This window comes from Blastomyces gilchristii, assembly GCF_000003855.2.
Source record: "Blastomyces gilchristii SLH14081 genomic scaffold supercont1.14, whole genome shotgun sequence".
NCBI classification, from domain to species: domain Eukaryota; kingdom Fungi; phylum Ascomycota; class Eurotiomycetes; order Onygenales; family Ajellomycetaceae; genus Blastomyces; species Blastomyces gilchristii.
Genome location: NW_003101669.1, coordinates 974,226 through 991,678, shown reverse-complemented (window position 1 = coordinate 991,678; position 17,453 = coordinate 974,226). Strand labels below are relative to the sequence as shown.

General features: G+C 47.5%; 5 protein-coding genes across 6 annotated transcripts; 1 reads left to right on the top strand and 4 right to left on the bottom strand.

Annotated features, from left to right (window-relative positions):
* Positions 1-174: 174 nt before the first annotated feature.
* On the bottom strand, positions 175-3,843 carry BDBG_06641 (putative PH domain-containing protein). Its single transcript, XM_002623156.2, has 2 exons — positions 3,017-3,843; positions 175-2,929 (listed from the first exon to the last, which is right to left on the bottom strand). Exons 1-2 carry the CDS (start codon positions 3,487-3,489, stop codon positions 607-609), a joined length of 2,796 nt encoding a protein of 931 aa, XP_002623202.1. The 5' UTR covers positions 3,490-3,843; the 3' UTR covers positions 175-606.
* A 193-nt stretch (positions 3,844-4,036) lies between these two features.
* BDBG_06640 (ankyrin repeat protein) lies at positions 4,037-7,664 on the bottom strand. The gene is made up of 4 exons (XM_031722692.1): positions 6,658-7,664; positions 5,870-6,605; positions 5,687-5,772; positions 4,037-5,608 (listed from the first exon to the last, which is right to left on the bottom strand). The coding sequence occupies exons 1-4, from the start codon at positions 7,062-7,064 to the stop codon at positions 4,303-4,305; spliced, it is 2,535 nt and encodes an 844-aa protein (XP_031579532.1). The 5' UTR covers positions 7,065-7,664; the 3' UTR covers positions 4,037-4,302.
* Positions 7,665-7,932: 268 nt separating this feature from the next.
* Positions 7,933-9,114, top strand: BDBG_06639 (uncharacterized protein; the record flags this gene model as incomplete). Its single annotated transcript, XM_002623154.2, has 1 exon — positions 7,933-9,114. One exon carries the CDS (start codon positions 7,933-7,935, stop codon positions 9,112-9,114), a length of 1,182 nt encoding a protein of 393 aa, XP_002623200.1.
* A 5-nt stretch (positions 9,115-9,119) lies between these two features.
* On the bottom strand, positions 9,120-10,298 carry BDBG_06638. 2 transcript variants are annotated; one of them, XM_031722691.1, is made up of 3 exons: positions 10,089-10,215; positions 9,646-10,028; positions 9,190-9,555 (listed from the first exon to the last, which is right to left on the bottom strand). In XM_031722691.1, the coding sequence occupies exons 2-3, from the start codon at positions 10,013-10,015 to the stop codon at positions 9,257-9,259; spliced, it is 669 nt and encodes a 222-aa protein (XP_031579531.1). In that variant the 5' UTR covers positions 10,016-10,028; positions 10,089-10,215; the 3' UTR covers positions 9,190-9,256. The 2 variants fall into 2 exon arrangements, with proteins under 2 accessions (XP_002623199.1, XP_031579531.1); XM_002623153.2 differs by having other exon boundaries at positions 9,120-9,555; positions 9,646-10,298.
* A 1,955-nt stretch (positions 10,299-12,253) lies between these two features.
* On the bottom strand, positions 12,254-17,426 carry BDBG_06637 (DNA polymerase zeta subunit; the record flags this gene model as incomplete). Its single annotated transcript, XM_002623152.1, has 2 exons — positions 12,254-17,118; positions 17,192-17,426. The coding sequence occupies 2 exons, from the start codon at positions 17,424-17,426 to the stop codon at positions 12,254-12,256; spliced, it is 5,100 nt and encodes a 1,699-aa protein (XP_002623198.1).
* Positions 17,427-17,453: the final 27 nt, after the last annotated feature.

Below are 17,453 nucleotides of genomic sequence, written 5' to 3'. Positions count from 1 at the left end.
CATGATACTCTGTTTACGGTTATAGACTCCACTGGAAGATATATTTTGCTACTCATGATGCCGGTAGCTGGCGCCGGTTGGATTTCACCCCAGCGCAACTACGTGTATCTCAATCACCACATGCTAAAATAATGTGCGTGGTGACCAGACTATATGAGTAAACCTCCAATATCTCCTCAAACAATCATACGGAAAATGGGAATAAAGATCACACAACGGTTCCTAAAATGGAAATTGGATTATAATCTAATTTCAATTGCTAACTCTCTAAGCCAACAAGGGCGATGTAAGCAACTAATATAGGCAATACCGTCGTCTGGTCGCGGTTGCCAGCTACACCTACCATGAGGAATATAAGTTATTATATGAAAAACCTAAAAAATCCAATTAAAAATAAGCCGTGACAAACTCTAGTCAACCAACTCCATACGAATGAATGCTCCCCATGAATCGTCCAGAGAAAACCGAAAGGAAAGAAAAAAGGGGAAAGAAAGAACGAAAGGAAGTAGGAATAACGAGATCCAACCAACTCACTTGGCACCTAAACTAGATGCACAGTATCAATCGAAAAGAATAAAACAATAAAGCTGCACGTAGGCAGCTGTCTCATGAATGGAAAAGGATATCTGGGGTGTGTTCGTTAGGAGTTGGCACAGAGGAGGGTTTTGCTATCGTCTCATCCTTTGTGGAGGGAGTGCCCGTGGACTGCGTGTCATCCTCCAGTGGCTTTGGGTCGCTGTCCATGCTACTCTCAGCGCCAACTGACTCTGTAGTCGCTGCTACAGAAGCCTTATCTTCTGTTGGAGGCAAATTGCTTCCCGTGTCGTTAGCGGTCATCGTTTCAGTATTGTTGTCATTGTCATTGCTGTTTCTAGGAGCAAGATCCGTAACTGGCGTTGTTGGTTCTGATCCAAGAGGAGCTTCGATGATCAAAAGTTCGTCTAACACTTGTTCTTGGCTTCCCCTTATAGAAAGGTTACCACGACTCGGGAGTGGAGGTTTAGGGACGGGACGAGAAGCCTTCTGTGGACGTTCGGGTAAAAGAGGTGGCGGCAATTGTTTACGTTTCGGCATGGAAGGATTAGACAAGAAGCCAAACCTGTCTGGAGGTGGGAGAGGCATGCCTGGTGGGGGCAGAGGGCGTCCTCGCCCAATAGGATGGTCTGGCATTGGTGTTCTGTTGTCTCCCCTTGAGGATGGCTCCCCATTCCGCTTAAGAACATTCAAACCCCATTTTCGAGCGGCTGCAGCTGCTGATCCTATTGATCCTATAACTTGCCGTTCAGGGGGTTTGACACTTGTGATGTCAATGCTAGGCTGCGGGCCAGATGTAGTGTTTTGTTTTGTAGTCTCACTTTTCAAAGACAAGCTAGAACTACGTGGACTACTAGATATGGATAGCGTAGCTGGAGAAGATCGATCGGGAATCGAAGGTGTACGGGGCGTAATATCAATTGGTCTGGTCTCATCAGAGATACTGCTGCATCTGCGCGTCGCCGATCTTTTGTGAAATGAGGACGATTCTATCGGAGGCGAGCCAACGGGTGTTCCTGCAGGCGAGTTTGGCTGGGAGCGGTTAGAAATCTCAATCATAGCGGTTGTTGCATCCTTTTCCTCCAACTTCGAATCCCAGACGGAATGATCAACCTCCACAGTATCTGCTGTAACAACAGGGCCGGCAACGTTTGAAAATGTTCGAGATCGGATAACTCGAGGAGGGTCCAGTCGATTTATTCTGTCCACGCCGGAGGATACTGACAAGCCCAATTCTCCCAGGGTGGAAGGTATAGACTTTGAACTTTGGTCAGTTAAAGCTGGCGAGGGCGGAGTGATTGTAGCATCATTTTTGGTAGATACGGCATCGAGCGGAGACACTAGATCGTGTATTTGTTGTTGGGTTTCAGTTTCATCCGGAATCACTGTTTTCGACGGGGGTGTGGGGGGATGATGCCAAATGCCGCCACGGAAGGTTTCGTGTTCGGTATCTAGGAATGGTATATCGTCCCAGAATGGAAGAACCAAACTTTCCGCAACCACTTCCCTTATCCTACTTTCGATGGCACGAAGAATCACACCATACGTAATTTGTCTGCTGCTGACTATGGGTTCTATGGACATTTCCATATGTGGCATGCTTTCAAAAGAAACCCACAGCCTGTTGCTAGGAGGGGGTTTAAATCGTAAGAGGCCATGACCCTTTAAGCTTTTTAACACAACTGCCAGTACCAGGTCGACTTCTCGAGGCTTGAAGCGCGTACCAAGCTCTATGCGAGCAGTGGCTGCTACCTCTAGACGAAAATTTCCACTATAGTTAATATCTGCCTCCACACAGCAGTCTCCATCAATAGTAAGATCTCTGAGTCTAGGATTAGTGATAAGTGGAGCTCCCTCCCCAGCATCAATCTTTTGGAGAGAAATTTTCGTGATAAAATTAGGCTTCGTCACTCGGGATATCTTCTTCGTGATCTTTTTCCTGATAAAGGATTCAAAATCGGGAGTTTTGTACATGGCCAGAAATAGCCTTCCCATCAACGCATTGATCCATCGTGTCTGAAGGTGTTCTTCGGACGAATGTAGCCGCTGTATGAGAGTGACGATATGTTTCACATCGTAATGCTGAGGCGTCGGAGGAGAATGTGGAGAATCCGGAATCTTCTCAAGGTTTTTTAAGATTGCAAAATAGAAGTCTTCCTTTTCAGAAAGATTTTCCGAGAAGAGATAAAATGGCAGCGTCGAGGATCTCGATTCCAGTGCATCAGGGATTGAGCCTTGCTTCCTCGTCAAACAAATGGCGTTCCTCTTAATCCAGAGCTCTCCTTCAGGTATCTGCTCTCCACCATTGTAAATGCTGACGTCGTGGTGAGCCAACGAGATCACATAACGGACTTCTATTTGTTCTGCATCATCGTATAACATTAAATGTCCATGTCTAGGAGGGGGAAAAAATAATAAAAGTGAGTTTCTTTGTCATTATCTTGAGTCTTAACAGAGGAGTTGGCCGTGGACACAGACACACCTCAAAATGACGTAAAACACATTCCTTGCCTTCCTCGTGTTTTTCCCATTTCCTTTGGCGGGGTCGATCGTCGGAGCTTGTTTTCGATCAAATATACTCCGGTACATGCTCTGGTAAACACTTGGGCTCTCCGCCGCTACGACCTCGCCGGCAGGAGTGGTCCGTTCGGGAGGCTTCCCATTGACCCCTCCTGGAACATATTCCCGACAAACCGCAAAGTATCCCGCGGCGACATCGGACTCATGGGCTCTTTGGAACTTTTCTGCTAGAACATCTGTGCCAGTTTTTAAGCTAAACTGATCGTCAGTGGGATGCCGGATGCTGTCGGCACGGGGATCCTCGTCAGGCTTGCCATGCTTCGATAATTTCGGGAACGTTAGATGGGCATGGAGGAGTATCAAGCTCAGAATGAGCGGAATGAAGGTAACTCCACCAAGGATGTAGACGGTAACATAACCGTTGAAGGACCCCATGGAGGGCTATTAGAGGAGATAGCCAAAGGGCTCCATCGAGAAGAGCAAGGATAATGATAGCTTCGCTGGAGGTAGCTCGATGAAGAGGTAATGCAAGCCCTGGATCTGAATGAGCACAAGAGGGATAGAGCCCAATTCCCAGAGCTGCTGGTTAGTCGGGTATCAAGTCATTTAGTTCTTTGGAGATACTGCGAGAAGCTAAACGTGACAAAAAAACATCCAAGGTTGTTATTGTGGCTAGTTTGTATGCCGGGAAGTTGTGCCTGGTTGCGACCGAATCGCTGTGGATGGCAAGGTACAAGCTGATACCAACTCAGCCAAGCAACGATTGGCTGCTGTAGCGGTAGATCCAAGTCTCTTAGCATTGTCAGCTAACTAGTTATCTGCGGAACAGGCCGCGACTTGGAAAGCACCTGGGCAAGGTTTCGACATCACGTGAATACATTGATGACTAATAGTACGCTCTTAACGTTAGTTCAATTGCAATTATCTTGAACTACTATGGAAAGTTGAGCAAGAGGGCAATTATTAAACTCGATATTTGCTTTCATACTCCATTCTTACGAGAAGTGGAAGTTAGTTGGAAACATTTAGATGCGTATAATAACTATCTAGGGAAGTTGTTTAGATCCCATCTGTTAAGAAGGCTCGGTAAGAGTCTCAGAGGATTTGCTGATATATAAACCTATAGAATAGTTACATGATCGTCGACAGAATATTCGATCAATATAATGTACAATGTGAACATTTCAATAGAACTGCACCCCACCGGGGTGAGTTCTACTGGAGTAATGGGATTCCATATAATCCGCATCATAATAGCGCATTGTATCGATTTAAAAGGTCTTTTATTTCCCCCTGCCAATTGCCGGACTCCATGGCCACCACACGAGCGGTCTTGCCATCATCTGTCTTCTCACCCCGTGCAAAAGTCGGGTGTTTCAACACGGCTTTCAATAGGCTTGGATCACCCAGCTTCGCCGCATAGTGCACTGCAGCCCATCCGTCCTGACCCACAATGTCACCGACGTCATCAAGCTCTAGGAGGATCATCGCGCAGTCAATACTTTCATGGCGCAGTGCCTCAATGAGCGCCGTGTTCCCGTCGTAATTCTTCCCTGTCAGGATTAATTTCTTGTCGCGTGGAGGTTGCAACAAGCTTTCCAACGAATCACTCTCCCCTTGAATACATATATGGTGGATCAAGTTATTCCCAGAATTATCTAACAAATCCAGCTTTGCGCCATGTCGAATCAGACACTTCATACACTCCAAATCATCTAGGAAATCAAATATGGGCGGCCTGCCATCCTCATCTTGCGCATTAATGTCCAACTTTGGTATAAGGCTTGTCTCGCAGAATAGCGCCAGCGTTTCACACCTCTTCTCCCCCCGATCTGAAAGGCCGGCATAATGCAGCGCAACTTGATGATTCTCCTGCCTTACATTCGGATCTGCCCCCGCGTCAAGGAGGAGTTTTACGCAGCCCACCAAACACCCCTGCGCAGCCATCATAAGTGGTGACTCCCCCCAGACGTTGCTTTGATCGATATTCAACAAATCCGGATACCGTTTACATATCTCTAGCGCATAGCTCAAGCTTTCCAATGCATTTGACTCTACAGCAGCGTGTAAAATGTTTGCGTTCAAGTTCGACTTGATAAACGGATCCGCGCCGGTATTCACCAAAATCTTCATTTTATCCGCTTGGCCCGTGGCACTAGCCCAATGAAGTGGCGTCCAGTGGAATTTCCGATCTTTTTGATCGACTAGGTTCTGTATGATTTTGCCTGTATCTGGGTTTTCCGCCGCCGAAACCCGGAACTGCTCGATGATGGTGACGAAAAGTGGAGATCTTTTTTGGTATTTTGATTTCCAGTGGGACCAATTTGTGCCCTGAGGGGCGTTGTTGGCATGGTCCACGAAGTCAATGAGTTCTTCGAGTGTGGGGCGTTCGGAGTCCTCTGGATCGTAGAGATCCAGGACAGCAATGTGGATCGGGGTGAACTCATAGTCGTCGATGTAGTCGTCTTGTTTAGAGAAAACTTGGACGATGTCCTTTTCTGTTTGGGTAGCATCGGCTCCCTGGGATTTCAGAAACGCGAAGTCGACGGGTTTTCTAAAAAGTAAATAAATGGTTAGATCTGGATAGAGGCGATATTGAAGCTCCCAAAGTCGGGTTGAAGAGTGTGCAGACCGTGCTCCAAGATCCGATACTTCAGTCTCCGCACCTAGTTCAACAAGATACTGTACGGTTGGCAATTGTCTCGCGTACGCTGCAGTCTAGAAACAATCAGCACAGCAGGTGTCAGCAATATGGCAACCACTAACCCCTGATAATAATAGTAAAAAACCAATATTGAAATGCGAGAAAACATACATGCAACAAGGACCATCCATCCGGCGCCGTATCCCAAGGCGTTGCCTCCCCTGATTGAATTGCTAATTTCAACTTCTCCAGATTCCCACGTTTAACGTACCGCATGGCGTTGGATCCCTCCGGCACCATACGATAAGTATTTAGTCGATATCGAACCTGGATACTACTAGTTGACATCATATTCGCCATGGCCTTTTTAAAGAAAGAAACCGGGATGGACTTTTCCTGTGACGTTGTGGCTGCACAGCTTGGATCTGAGCACTCAACCTTAGGCTTGCTGTTCTCTCGAAATACCCGCACGTTAAGCCGTGAAGACCGCGCCTTGGGTTCACCGGTGGTCGAATCATCATGACATTTGCAGTAGCAATCATGTCGGCATGCGCGACGAATGACCAGTGAGCTCGTTGATCGGAGGTCTACTAAATTGCTTGATTGGGATGGGGTATCACTACCTCGCCTGTCCCTCCGGCCTGGTACTGATAGTTTATTATCAAACGAGGTAGAGGTTATGGAAGTATTTCTTGAATCTATCGAGCTCCGCGATGATGGTGTTGATGATCCGAGAGATAGAGTTGTGATGGAGGATGAGTTCGAGGATGGATACCTCGAAATTAAGGGTAACGCTGATTCCGACGCATCCTCGAGGAATTGAGGTTCGCTTGCCATCTCCTCAACGGCTGTCGAACATGCTTCTAGGAGTTGGGGGTGTTGATTGCAAACAGCAAGGAACGTCTCCCTGTACGGCTTTAGCACTCAGATAAATCAAGGGGGAGTTTGGTACTACGAACAAATGCGCCAGTGATATAAAACTATGCAATTGCGCACATTGGTTCTTGAACTGCTTGTCAAGCGCTTCAAACTGCGACTTATGCTGGACGAATCTAACTCGACGGAAACTCGAGTTTTCAGTCTTATACACCTGCGTTAAACGCTTCTCAAGATCTTTGATGGTTGCAAATCCATCATTAATAGCCGTTCGAAGGATCTTCTCGGAGATGTTGTGCTTTGTTTGACGGCTACGTAGGACACGATCAAACCCTCTCAGTGCCTCCTCGAATATCTCAAGGTTGTGTACGAGTTCAGATAGGTCTCTTGGTGCGTGTTTGTATTCTTTGATAAGGTCTAGAGCTCCCTTGCTGACCTTGATGAGAGTGGCAACGGATGCAAGCAACCCGATGGCGGATACAGGATCCATTATGGGCTCTACTATCGGATGGATCTAGTCGAACGTTCGTAGTGGAAATTCATCTCTATGCTCTAAGCTCTAAACGGTCCGATGTATTAGAAATACAAAATGTGAGGATGTGTTTTTTTTTTAGTGACGACGTTTCGCTACGGGGTTGTTCATCAGGATAGAAGATCAGGCTTCGACCAGACAAAACTATTTATGAGGCTGAGAAAAGCGGTCATCGAGGACCCCTCTCTCCCCACGCTCCTTGCCGATTCCTCACCTGGCTCAACAGACTGTCCAGAGGCGCTCACGCTAATTCGAGCCTTGTCTTCTGCCAGTCAATATCTCGCTCGTAGTATCGATTGGTACACCTGCTCGAAGAGATAACAACCCGTGTCCCCGCTGGCATACAAGCAGCCAAGTTTGGGGGCCATGTCTGTGGTAAGCGCCTGGGTTGGTTCTTCCCAAGACGACATCATAGCACTGAAAACACCCAAATACCCAGTAAAATAGAGGCTACCAGTGCAGTGCAGTGCGCGATGCGATGCTGAGCCCTTGGGGCGATTGCGGCAGGGATGCCGAGTCGCTGTCAGTCAATGATGGATGCACCCCAGCCCACTGCCAAGGAGCGGGGCGAAAAAAATGAGAATCACCTTTTGTTGCCCCTTTCCGGGGGGGGGGGGGGGGGGGGGGAAGAGATAGAGATATTTAGAATGACGATTGGTTAAGCGAGGTGCCGCCTCAGCCATATCAAAGATAGAGTTGTGAATCCCTGGCACTCCTTGAGTGTAGAGTGTTTGAACATGATTATCACTATTTATCTCCGTCGACTTTGATACCAGCTCTGTAAAGAACAGGCCCCCCCATCGTTAGACTAGTCTACTCCGCGAGCATGGCACCAATGCATGATACTGTTCTGCCAGATGCGCGGTCTCCATCTCTCTACCTCGACCACCCGACCGATGCAGAAAACAAAGCGATTTGGACTCTCACCTCAAGTGAATGGAAAGATGCTCTCCCCGTGGATATCTACCTTGAGGAATCACTGTATCTCATGACAGTCCCTTTAGCGAAAGATGGGGGAATGACCCAATGGGTGCTGGTGGATAGGGCCCTCCCGCGAGAGCAAAGGCCCCTCCTGGCTTCCTGCGAAACTTTCCGTAAACGCTCATGGGTCAGCGATAAACATGGCAATGTAGCCGAGTTCATCACCCACGGCGTCGCCAGTGTCTATTGTGACCCTCGATATCGCGGTCGGGGCTATGCCTCACGACTGATGAAGGAGCTGGCTAAGGTGCTACCAAGATGGCAAACGACCAGAACCAATCAATGTATCGCCAGTGTCCTATTTTCAGATATCGGGAAGCAATTCTATACAAATCTCAAATGGCATGCCTTCCCAAGCTTTCATGTCGAGTTCCCTCCTTCACTGGAGGCACCAGCAGCAGGACGGAGATCGTCAGCTGCGACACCGTTGTTCGCAAGGGACCTTGCGAAGCTCTGCAAACAGGATGAGGCACTTGCTCTGAAAGCAATGGCTGCACCATGCCCGTCCACTGAGAAAATACGCTTCATGATCGTACCGGATCACGATCACATGCTCTGGCACCATACCAAAGAAGAGTTTGCCGCTGAGGTTCTCTTCAAGTCACAGCCACAGGTCAAAGGTGCCATCGCTGGAGAGCTTGGGAATCGTATATGGGCGATCTGGACGCACCGGTTCTATGACCCTCCCAAGGACGCAAACTCCAACAATACTCTCTACATCCTGCGGCTTGTTATTGAAAACCAAGGTGCTCTAGATAGCTTCTCGGTGGAGTATGATTTACAAGTGGCGGGACTAAGAGCTGTGATTTTTGCTGCGCAGAGGGAGGCTGCAGAGTGGGGTTTACACCATGTTAATTTATGGGGACCGTCTGCTCAGGTACAAGAGCTGATCAAGCGAACGGGAGTCGCGCATCGAGAGGAAGACCGTGAAGAAGAAGGTATATGCTGTCTGCGGTGGTACGGAGAGGGGGACGGTACAGGGGATTCATTAGAATGGGTTGGCAATGAGAAGTACGGATGGTGTTGATCAGGATTGAATTTAGAATCTATAGCAGTGCGCGACCCTTTTTATTTTTTATTTTATTTTATTTTATTTTATTTTTTTGAGAAATATCTAGATCTATCTAAAACAATTCACCATCGCGTGTATATGTAGCATTGTATATGTTTCAATCTGTCTTGGGAATCTTCGTCGCTCGGCTCACGACAGCAGACGGCACTGGCCGTCGCACGAGAGACAATTCCTCGTAGAGCACTGATATCCCACTCTCCCCAACCCCTTCCAATTGCATCTGAATACGTTCCTTTTCCTCAAATCCGAGCTTTTCGTACAACGGCCAAGCAACAATAGTGCTCTCAAGCTGTATCGGAACATTCTCACTCGCACTGCGCTCCAGGCCCCACCGTATGAGCATCGAGGCCGCCCCGCGCCCTCCATGCTTCGGATGGGTTCCTATAAAACTCAAACCTAGGAGCAAATAAATAAGCAGCCATCAAGTCATCAAGTCATACGTACTGGGGGAAGATCAAATCAACAAAGAGAGTTAGCGAAACCTACAGTAGCAAGGCGTATCCCCTATAGCCCTGCTGCACGCATCATCCACCTTCTTCGTCCATTCATTCAGAATGTCCATCCTGGTGCCTTCGGGCCATCGCCAGGGTACCTCAACGTACGAGGCATCTAAAACAGGTCGCTTCCATTTCGCAAAGCTAATGATCTCGTTTTCGTCGCGAATGACCAGAACCGCCCATTGAGGATCGCGAATTTCCTCGCGAGCTTTATCCATCAGTGAGATTCGCAATCCGGCACGCAGGCAGGGTGTTGGGAATTGCGCCCGGAGCATCATGTTTTCGCCGAACGAAGCTAGGTGGATATCCGCGATGTCGCCTACATCGCTTTCCTCTGCTTCTGAAAGGGTGAGAGGCATGATGACAGGCAATCTGAAGAGTGGTCCGAATGAGTGTATGATACGATATGTTTAGAAAATATATTTGACTTACTAGTAGGACGAGATATGCCCTCTTTTATGCTGAAGGAGATATGGTGCCCGACCTCCGGCTCTTTGTAGCCAGATGGTTTCAGCCCTAGCCCCTCAATGCTTCTTTGTTAGACGCCTAAATAATCGTGAAATATGTGACAGCGATTCTACACCAGTAAGTGCCTGAATAGTAGTTTATCAATACCGACCATATCAATGAAACACGGCAATCTTTCAATAGACTTAATCAAAGCACCTCTGTGTTCTGTGTTGATCAGTAACTAACTTACTTAATCCAAGTCTAAGAATCCAAGCTGCTACCTTGATGTAAATGCTAACCTGCTGTGAGCAAAGCAAGTACCTTCACTGAATATGTGAAAACAACAGAGTTATACAGTGCCAGTGAGAAAATTGACGGGTGGTGAGGATGTTCACTGAAATACAGAGGCATTTATGTTCGCTGCTGGTTAAACTAAATCTAGGGCATGGTTATAGACCATGAAAATAGTTGGAGGAGCCCCTTTAAACATAACTAGGAAATGTATTTTGTTTATTCTAGTCACAGCACCAAGCACCAAGCACCATCACAGTCAAAATCCAGGGTGAGAATAGTATTAGTACGTTGAAAATGCTAGTTCCTTCGTCTATTCCCTATATTCATAGTTCCTTTAGGCTGAGGAACGACTGTTATTTTGACCTATTAGAAGGAAATAGGGGTTATGGTGCGGGCCTTTCAGGATTCAGTGACAATTACATGTCGAGAGTTCTCTTGAGTGTTGTGTTAGCCATATCGATTGCCCGACTCCCGGAAGTAGTTGAGACTTACATTCGGATACTTAAGAATACCAGCATTTATCACGACCTAGTCGATTTTCCTCTCTCCAGTTTGGGAGAGGTTATTGATGAATTTCTATACACGGACTCTCAGCATGGTCTCCGCTTATTTCGGGAGGAAGCAACATGAAAGAATGTTACACAGTAATGCTGTCGTTGCTAGACCCATCGCACGTCAAAACCTTTGCGCGGTCAGGGGCTTCTTTAACATGGACATCTAGGGCTAACTTACGCTAGAGCTACGTATTTATCGTAAGTTAGCCAGGACGCGATGGCCATTGGCGAGGATCTGACGAGCAAATTCGAGGTCAATACCGCGAGATACACCGACAATGAGCCCGGTCTGGACAGCTTTAGACATTGTGGCCTAATATTGGTCGAGTATTAGCACGTTCTGGCGAGGGCTATTTGGCTGACGTTAATGTCGAGGTGTTTGGAGGGCAGCTATATAACCACGGCTGGGGCGCGATTTTATAGATATAGAATTGTTCTTAACACTTAGATGCTGGAAACCCCCTCCTCTCCTGCAGAACAACGTCAATTCGCCTGCCTGGATAAGTTAATGGTAAATGTGCTAAATAGTTTATTAATTAACTTGAGGAGGTTTGGATCAGCCTCGCCATGAACTCGCGAATTACTTCTCTTCCTGGAGTACTCAAGATATCTATCGCATCTGCTTTCCCTGGCCACACTGCAAGGATTGGAACGATTCTTGGGGGGCTGAGCTGCATGAAATATAAATCTTCTATGATCTGCAAAGGGAGCTAACTTCTCAAGCCAGCCTATGAATTGCTCTCATCACACCTCCTGTGATACACCTTACATTTCCGTACAAGCGGGGCAACAAAGGCGAGGCAGTTCAGATCATGAATTCAAATCAAGATTCCTGTTAATATATCAATCCGAGGGGTCGATTCTTTTTAGCCACTGAAAAATGTGGCTGTTTGACGCTTGTTCTGTATAGAATCCCCGCTGAAAACGCTTGTTCGAATATGATGGGTCTAGATCGATATTTCATCATGGGAGATTTTCGAGCACTCGGATGATCTCCCTTTATCGTCAAGTCTCATGGGTGGCATTCTGACATACGAGACCGATCTGTATTTTGCATGGCAGTTCGACCCGTCTGATTCGTGTCCTGTTATGCTTCGGGTTTGAAAAGATCGTAGACGGTCCGAAGGCAGGCCTGGATTTTGCTATCAGATAGGGTTGAGGCGGATGTGACAATTTGTTTATACCATACGGTTATAGTCATTAGCCAATTGAACTTGGTCAACCAAGATAGAAAATACAAAAACGGAGTCAAAAATCAAATCATAAACTACATCATCACTGCGGACATGAACATCACCGTCACCAACTCAACGGACCCTCCTCACTCTGGTCCTCAAGAATGCTAATGACAGGCTCAACCGCTGCTCGGGTACTCATGAGCGTGGACTCCTGTCTAGTCCGCGTGTAGAAAACAGGACAGTCCTTACTATCACACTTAACATCTTCCCCCCACGAAACGCCCATGCACGAACGGCATACTTTATGTAAATAAACCTTCTTTCTCTCCTCCCTCATCAATCTATGTTTCAGTTGTAGTAGCGATATATGGCCATCCCGCAAACAGCCGCCGCAAATCCGCTCCTCACCCTCCTCCAGTTTGTCCCGACAAACAACACAAGAAGACAATTTCATATACGACTCCAATGTCTTTTTCATCGAGGAGAACCCTTCTTTATTTGCGGAGGCATTCGAAGCACCGCCGTCAATACGCCGCACACGCTGATACTTGGGCATCTCGTCGTACCATTGTCGAACGTTGGCACCAACGAGGTTGAAAATCCGCTCAAGTGGTGGAATTAGGTTTTTGGAAATGTAGTACTCTGCATCCAACTCTAGCTGAGAATCGTGCAGGAGAACTTCCGGGGATACACAGCGGTCAATGAGTCTAGCACCGGGTGCACCAGAGATTACCACGTAAGGAATCCGTTCTCCGTATTGCGCTTCCGTCCTTGGGTCCTCAAGCATGTGCTTGGCACTGATAAGGGCGCCAGGAGGTGGCATGCCCCGCTCGCTGTACGTTCCCAGTCGAACTTCTTTTGCAAAGCAAAAATCCTGAATGGAGACTTTGCCCTGCATGATTTTAGCGCATTGTTTCTGGAAATAGCTTTTCACCCGACTCAGATCGGCCGTCTCGAACAGTATCTTCAGCGCTTTCTCTTCGATTTTCTGCTCTGCGGGTGTTCCGTCGCGGCGGACAGTTTCGATCCCCTTGGCATCAAAATCTGGATCCTTCTGCGAGCGACTCTCGTATTTGTACCCAACATACCGCTTCTTCGCTAATAGGACACACGGATGGTAAACCTTCTCGAACTTGAGCTTGACAGGGCGCGGGTTTGAGTTTGTGACTTTTCTCGCAATTTCCTCACCAATATCAAAGGCCTCCTCTCTCGTACGCCCCTTGAGGTAAACAAAAATGCTATCGGTATCTCCGTACACTACCTCAGCACCCCATCGTTCGACAGAATGGATCAGCGCAATAGCTTTTTCTAGCGTTTCTCTGGCTGTCTGAACGATGCTATCTGCAATCTCCGCGCACGGCATTCGACCAGAAAATGAAGCAGACGTATATCCGTACGTGACGTTGGCGATTAGCTTCAGCGCTAGTTGTCGGTTATTGAGTAGACGTTGCAAGTACTTATCGTCCTTCTCAGCTTTCATGCCACCCTTAACCATAACTCTTGTTTCCAGAATTTCGATCAACATTTTCGCTAACAATGACCTGCGGATCTCCTGCTTGGCGTATATGATCCCGTTGGGGGCGATGTTGACTTGATCCTTGAATAACTCAAGAATTCCAGCTGGCCTCCTGAAGTCAATAAATCCTAGTTTGTTCTGGCCCCGCCAATTCACGACCCTTCCCAGGCAGGTCGAATAGCAGTAATTATAGGCAATCATGACACTCGGATACAGCGACTGGAAGTCGAGCACCAAGAGCGGGCTGGTGTAGAAATCGCTTTGTGGCTCCATGACAAGCGGCAAGCACTCAAGTGCATTTTGCTGGCCAACCTGCGTCCTGCCTGGGGAGATGAGGATGAAATTTTCTGGTTTCGCAATTCGGAACATGAGTGACTCGACTTTGAATTGCGATCCTCTGGAGAAAACAGAAAAGAAATCGATGCCCAATATTCGAGCCTGCTCACTAGTTCTGGAAACCAATTCGTTCGCTTCAATGATTTTCAAATTCAGCTGAACCCGTGAGACGAAGTAATTGATGACCTTTGCGATATCCCGCGGCTTCTTGCTGGTAAACCATTTCGTTAAATCTTGGAAGGCGTAGTGCGGGATGCGTTGGTGAAGGAGATGGAAGACTACGTTCTCCATAGTATATTGTAACAAGTTTAGTTCCCCTCGCATTGCTCTCCATATGTTGATCATATGTCGGCCAGTAACACGAATTGAGGACGTATGATTGAACCCCCAGCGATCATTTTCCTTGCCAATCCGTCCATGGGAACTTGTTTTCACTCTGGACAACTCGTCACAAAGGTCATAGTCGAACTTGTATCTCGCCCTTTCAATGAGGTACCCCCACGAACTATTATGTACCTCATAGCCCGTCAAAATATCGGGATCACGCTGCCTTACGACATCAACCAGTTTCGTCAGAAGATCAAGCTCTGTAGTTTCTTCGTCAAACTCAGACACCATGGTAGGAGATATCTTAGCTGCGAGGCTTTCATTTTCAGCGAGAGCAATAATCCCCGCAGTCATGCCACCGGAATCATCGTCGTCATCTATGCCAGTTTCACCATCTTGCACACACCAGATAATGCAGGAAATTTCATCCTCTTCAGGATTTGGAACTAAAATGCCACGTGTATTCACATGAACCTCCAGACTCATCACACTCATATATTGAGCCTCTTGTCGCACGTTCCTCGTCGGCTTTTTCTGAGAATACTTGAAGCCATGGCGATTCTTTTGAGTTGGGCCTTCAATCTGAGAAAGAGCAGAAGTTGTGGGCTTCTGTGAAGGGGCATTGCTCTCGTTAGCATCCTTGAATTTCCGAGTTTCTTCCTCAAGCCATTCAATAACTTCACTACGGCTTGGGGCAGTTGGTGCAAATTCCCAGGTCCGCAGTGAGCAAGATTTTCGGAGCTTGTTGTTATCCTTTTCAAGGGCGTCTCCATTAATGATTACAGGTGGCTTGTCTCCGAACAACGCAGGAGAGTACCCAGTCGCATCGAACGGGGGCAGATAAGGCACCGTAACACTTTCTAGCTTAAATTCTCTTCCAGCGTATTCGCGTGCACGATGAGGGACATCGTCCGAGTTGCCATAGTGAGGTCCTTGGTAAATAATTGAAGGACGGCCATCGTCGTGCATTGTCGACAGAACTTCAGAGAGCGGGGGACAGCGTGGAATGAAACTAAAGATTTTACTCTCTTGTGGTATGTTGAATGATTCGTAGAGACATGGTTGAGGCTCCAAAATGGATGATGAAGACGTCCCCGTATGATTTAATTCAGAAGAGGTTTCAGAATTGTGGCTGGGAGTCTCTGGATCCGGGACGGAGACTGGCTGGCTACGGCCTTGTTTTGGACCCTGCGGTTGGGATTTCTGCGACAAATTATCCTGTTGACTCAGTCTTGAAATGGTTGCGGGATCATGCGCGTCTTTAACCACATGGAAGGATATTCGCTTATTTCCGTTATAGCTGCTAGTACGCTTCTGGGATTGCTTGAGCTGTGATGAAAGTGGGTGATTAACGGCTATGGATTCTAAATCTGTAGATCCATCGGCTGAGAGGGTATTGGCCGCGGCGCTCTTCAATCTGTCATGGGAAGCCCTGGTCGTGACAGCTGGAAACTTGCTATCGTTGTCCGGTTTAAACCGTTTGTTCTCCCTATCCCTCTCGGGCACAGATGGATTTGCGCGTTTCGAAACATTCGGGTGAGAAGTTATGTCGCTAATAAACGATTCGTCGATCTCGAAAACATCTTCTTGGCTGTTAATCAATTCGGTATATGGGCGAACCCCGAAACGTTTCAGCTCTAGAAGGTCTGCCTGCTCTTCAACCACCGCTTCGGTGGCTGCGTTCGAAACTTCCTGGTCGTTAAAGTCCAACGAGCTCGCAGGTCCCTCAGGGGGGTTGGGCTCCAAATCGCCTGCAATCTCAACTTCCTGCTCATGCAGAAATGAGCCATTCAAACCATCATCATCCGAATCATAAGAAAACACCTCCTCCTGTCTGGGAGGAAGTATACAGCTCTCGTCTACCTCGATATGTATCCTAGATTCCTCTGCTGTTGTATCATCCATTCCTAAATTCTCGGGTTGCACAGCCTGTATGTTCTCAGGAAACAGGTCTTCAACGCTACTCAAAGATGACCGAATAGTAGCCTCGAAAGGCGTCGTTGCAACAAAATCTGCGAAAGTGGGTTTTCGCCCAAGATGCTCCTCATCCGTAACAGCTTCTATTTTCGTTCTATACTCCTCCTCATGAATCCAACCGCCAGGACCCGTATTTCTAGGATCCGCAGACATTGAAACCAACTCTTCAGGGCGGAAAGGCGAGCTACTATCCGTATCGGAGGGATTAAGCTTGCCCCTCCTTCGTCGAGATTCTTCTTCCCATAACCCAGCCAAGCTGGGCACAAGCTTTTTGCCCGGAATTGAAGGCTGAAGCATTTCCATAAAATCTTGGTGTATCGGACGCTCCTTAACCTCAGCACGATTGATAATATCCTGAACGTGAATATCAACTTCTAAATCGCAATGGCTTTGTCGAGGCAAAGTAAAACTGTCGAAAACAGCACTCTCTGGGATGGAGCGGTCATGCCAAATATGTGTCGAGTTTTCAAGATAAGTGGGTATTGGCGCTCGGAACGTCACCTTGCTGCTCTTAAGGTATGCACAGCCGTACAGATTGTAATCGCACATCCACTGCGACAAATACTGCAGATGGCTCTCGTAGGGCTGAAGAACGCGTTTCATCACTGCTCCCTGTCTCAATAGGTCGGCTAGACGCGTCATATGCATAGGGTTGAATAGGTATATCTTAAAGAAGAACCTGTACCCGACATGATACCCGTAGAAAGGAACGCCCTTTACGAGGGTGATGTGGGCGACATACGCCGTTTTCTTTTCATACGCATTTCGGCGATAGCTTACGGCCAGAGCATGATCGATCGACAAGTGAAGCGTGCGAATGGCAGTATTTACTGAAGAATATTAGGGAAAAAATTCCGCAACTTCTGGAATAATTTCATCGTTTTCCAAGGACGTATATCTAACCTTCTTTTGGATTCAAGCTCCCCTGATACTCGATATAGAGGTATGGGAATGCGCCATGTATGTGAGCGCAGACCTTTTGCCCCGTCTCCGTCGCTCCGAAAACTCGGATGACGGGGACCTTCGGGCGTACACTTTTCGGGGCTGGGCCAGCATTTACAGGAAGTTGAGGGTCAAAACTTGTCTGGATTGCCTGGTAATGATCAACGCAATTCAGCAGAACTTGAAACTTTTCCATCTGCTAGCTGGTGATGGGTAATCCAGA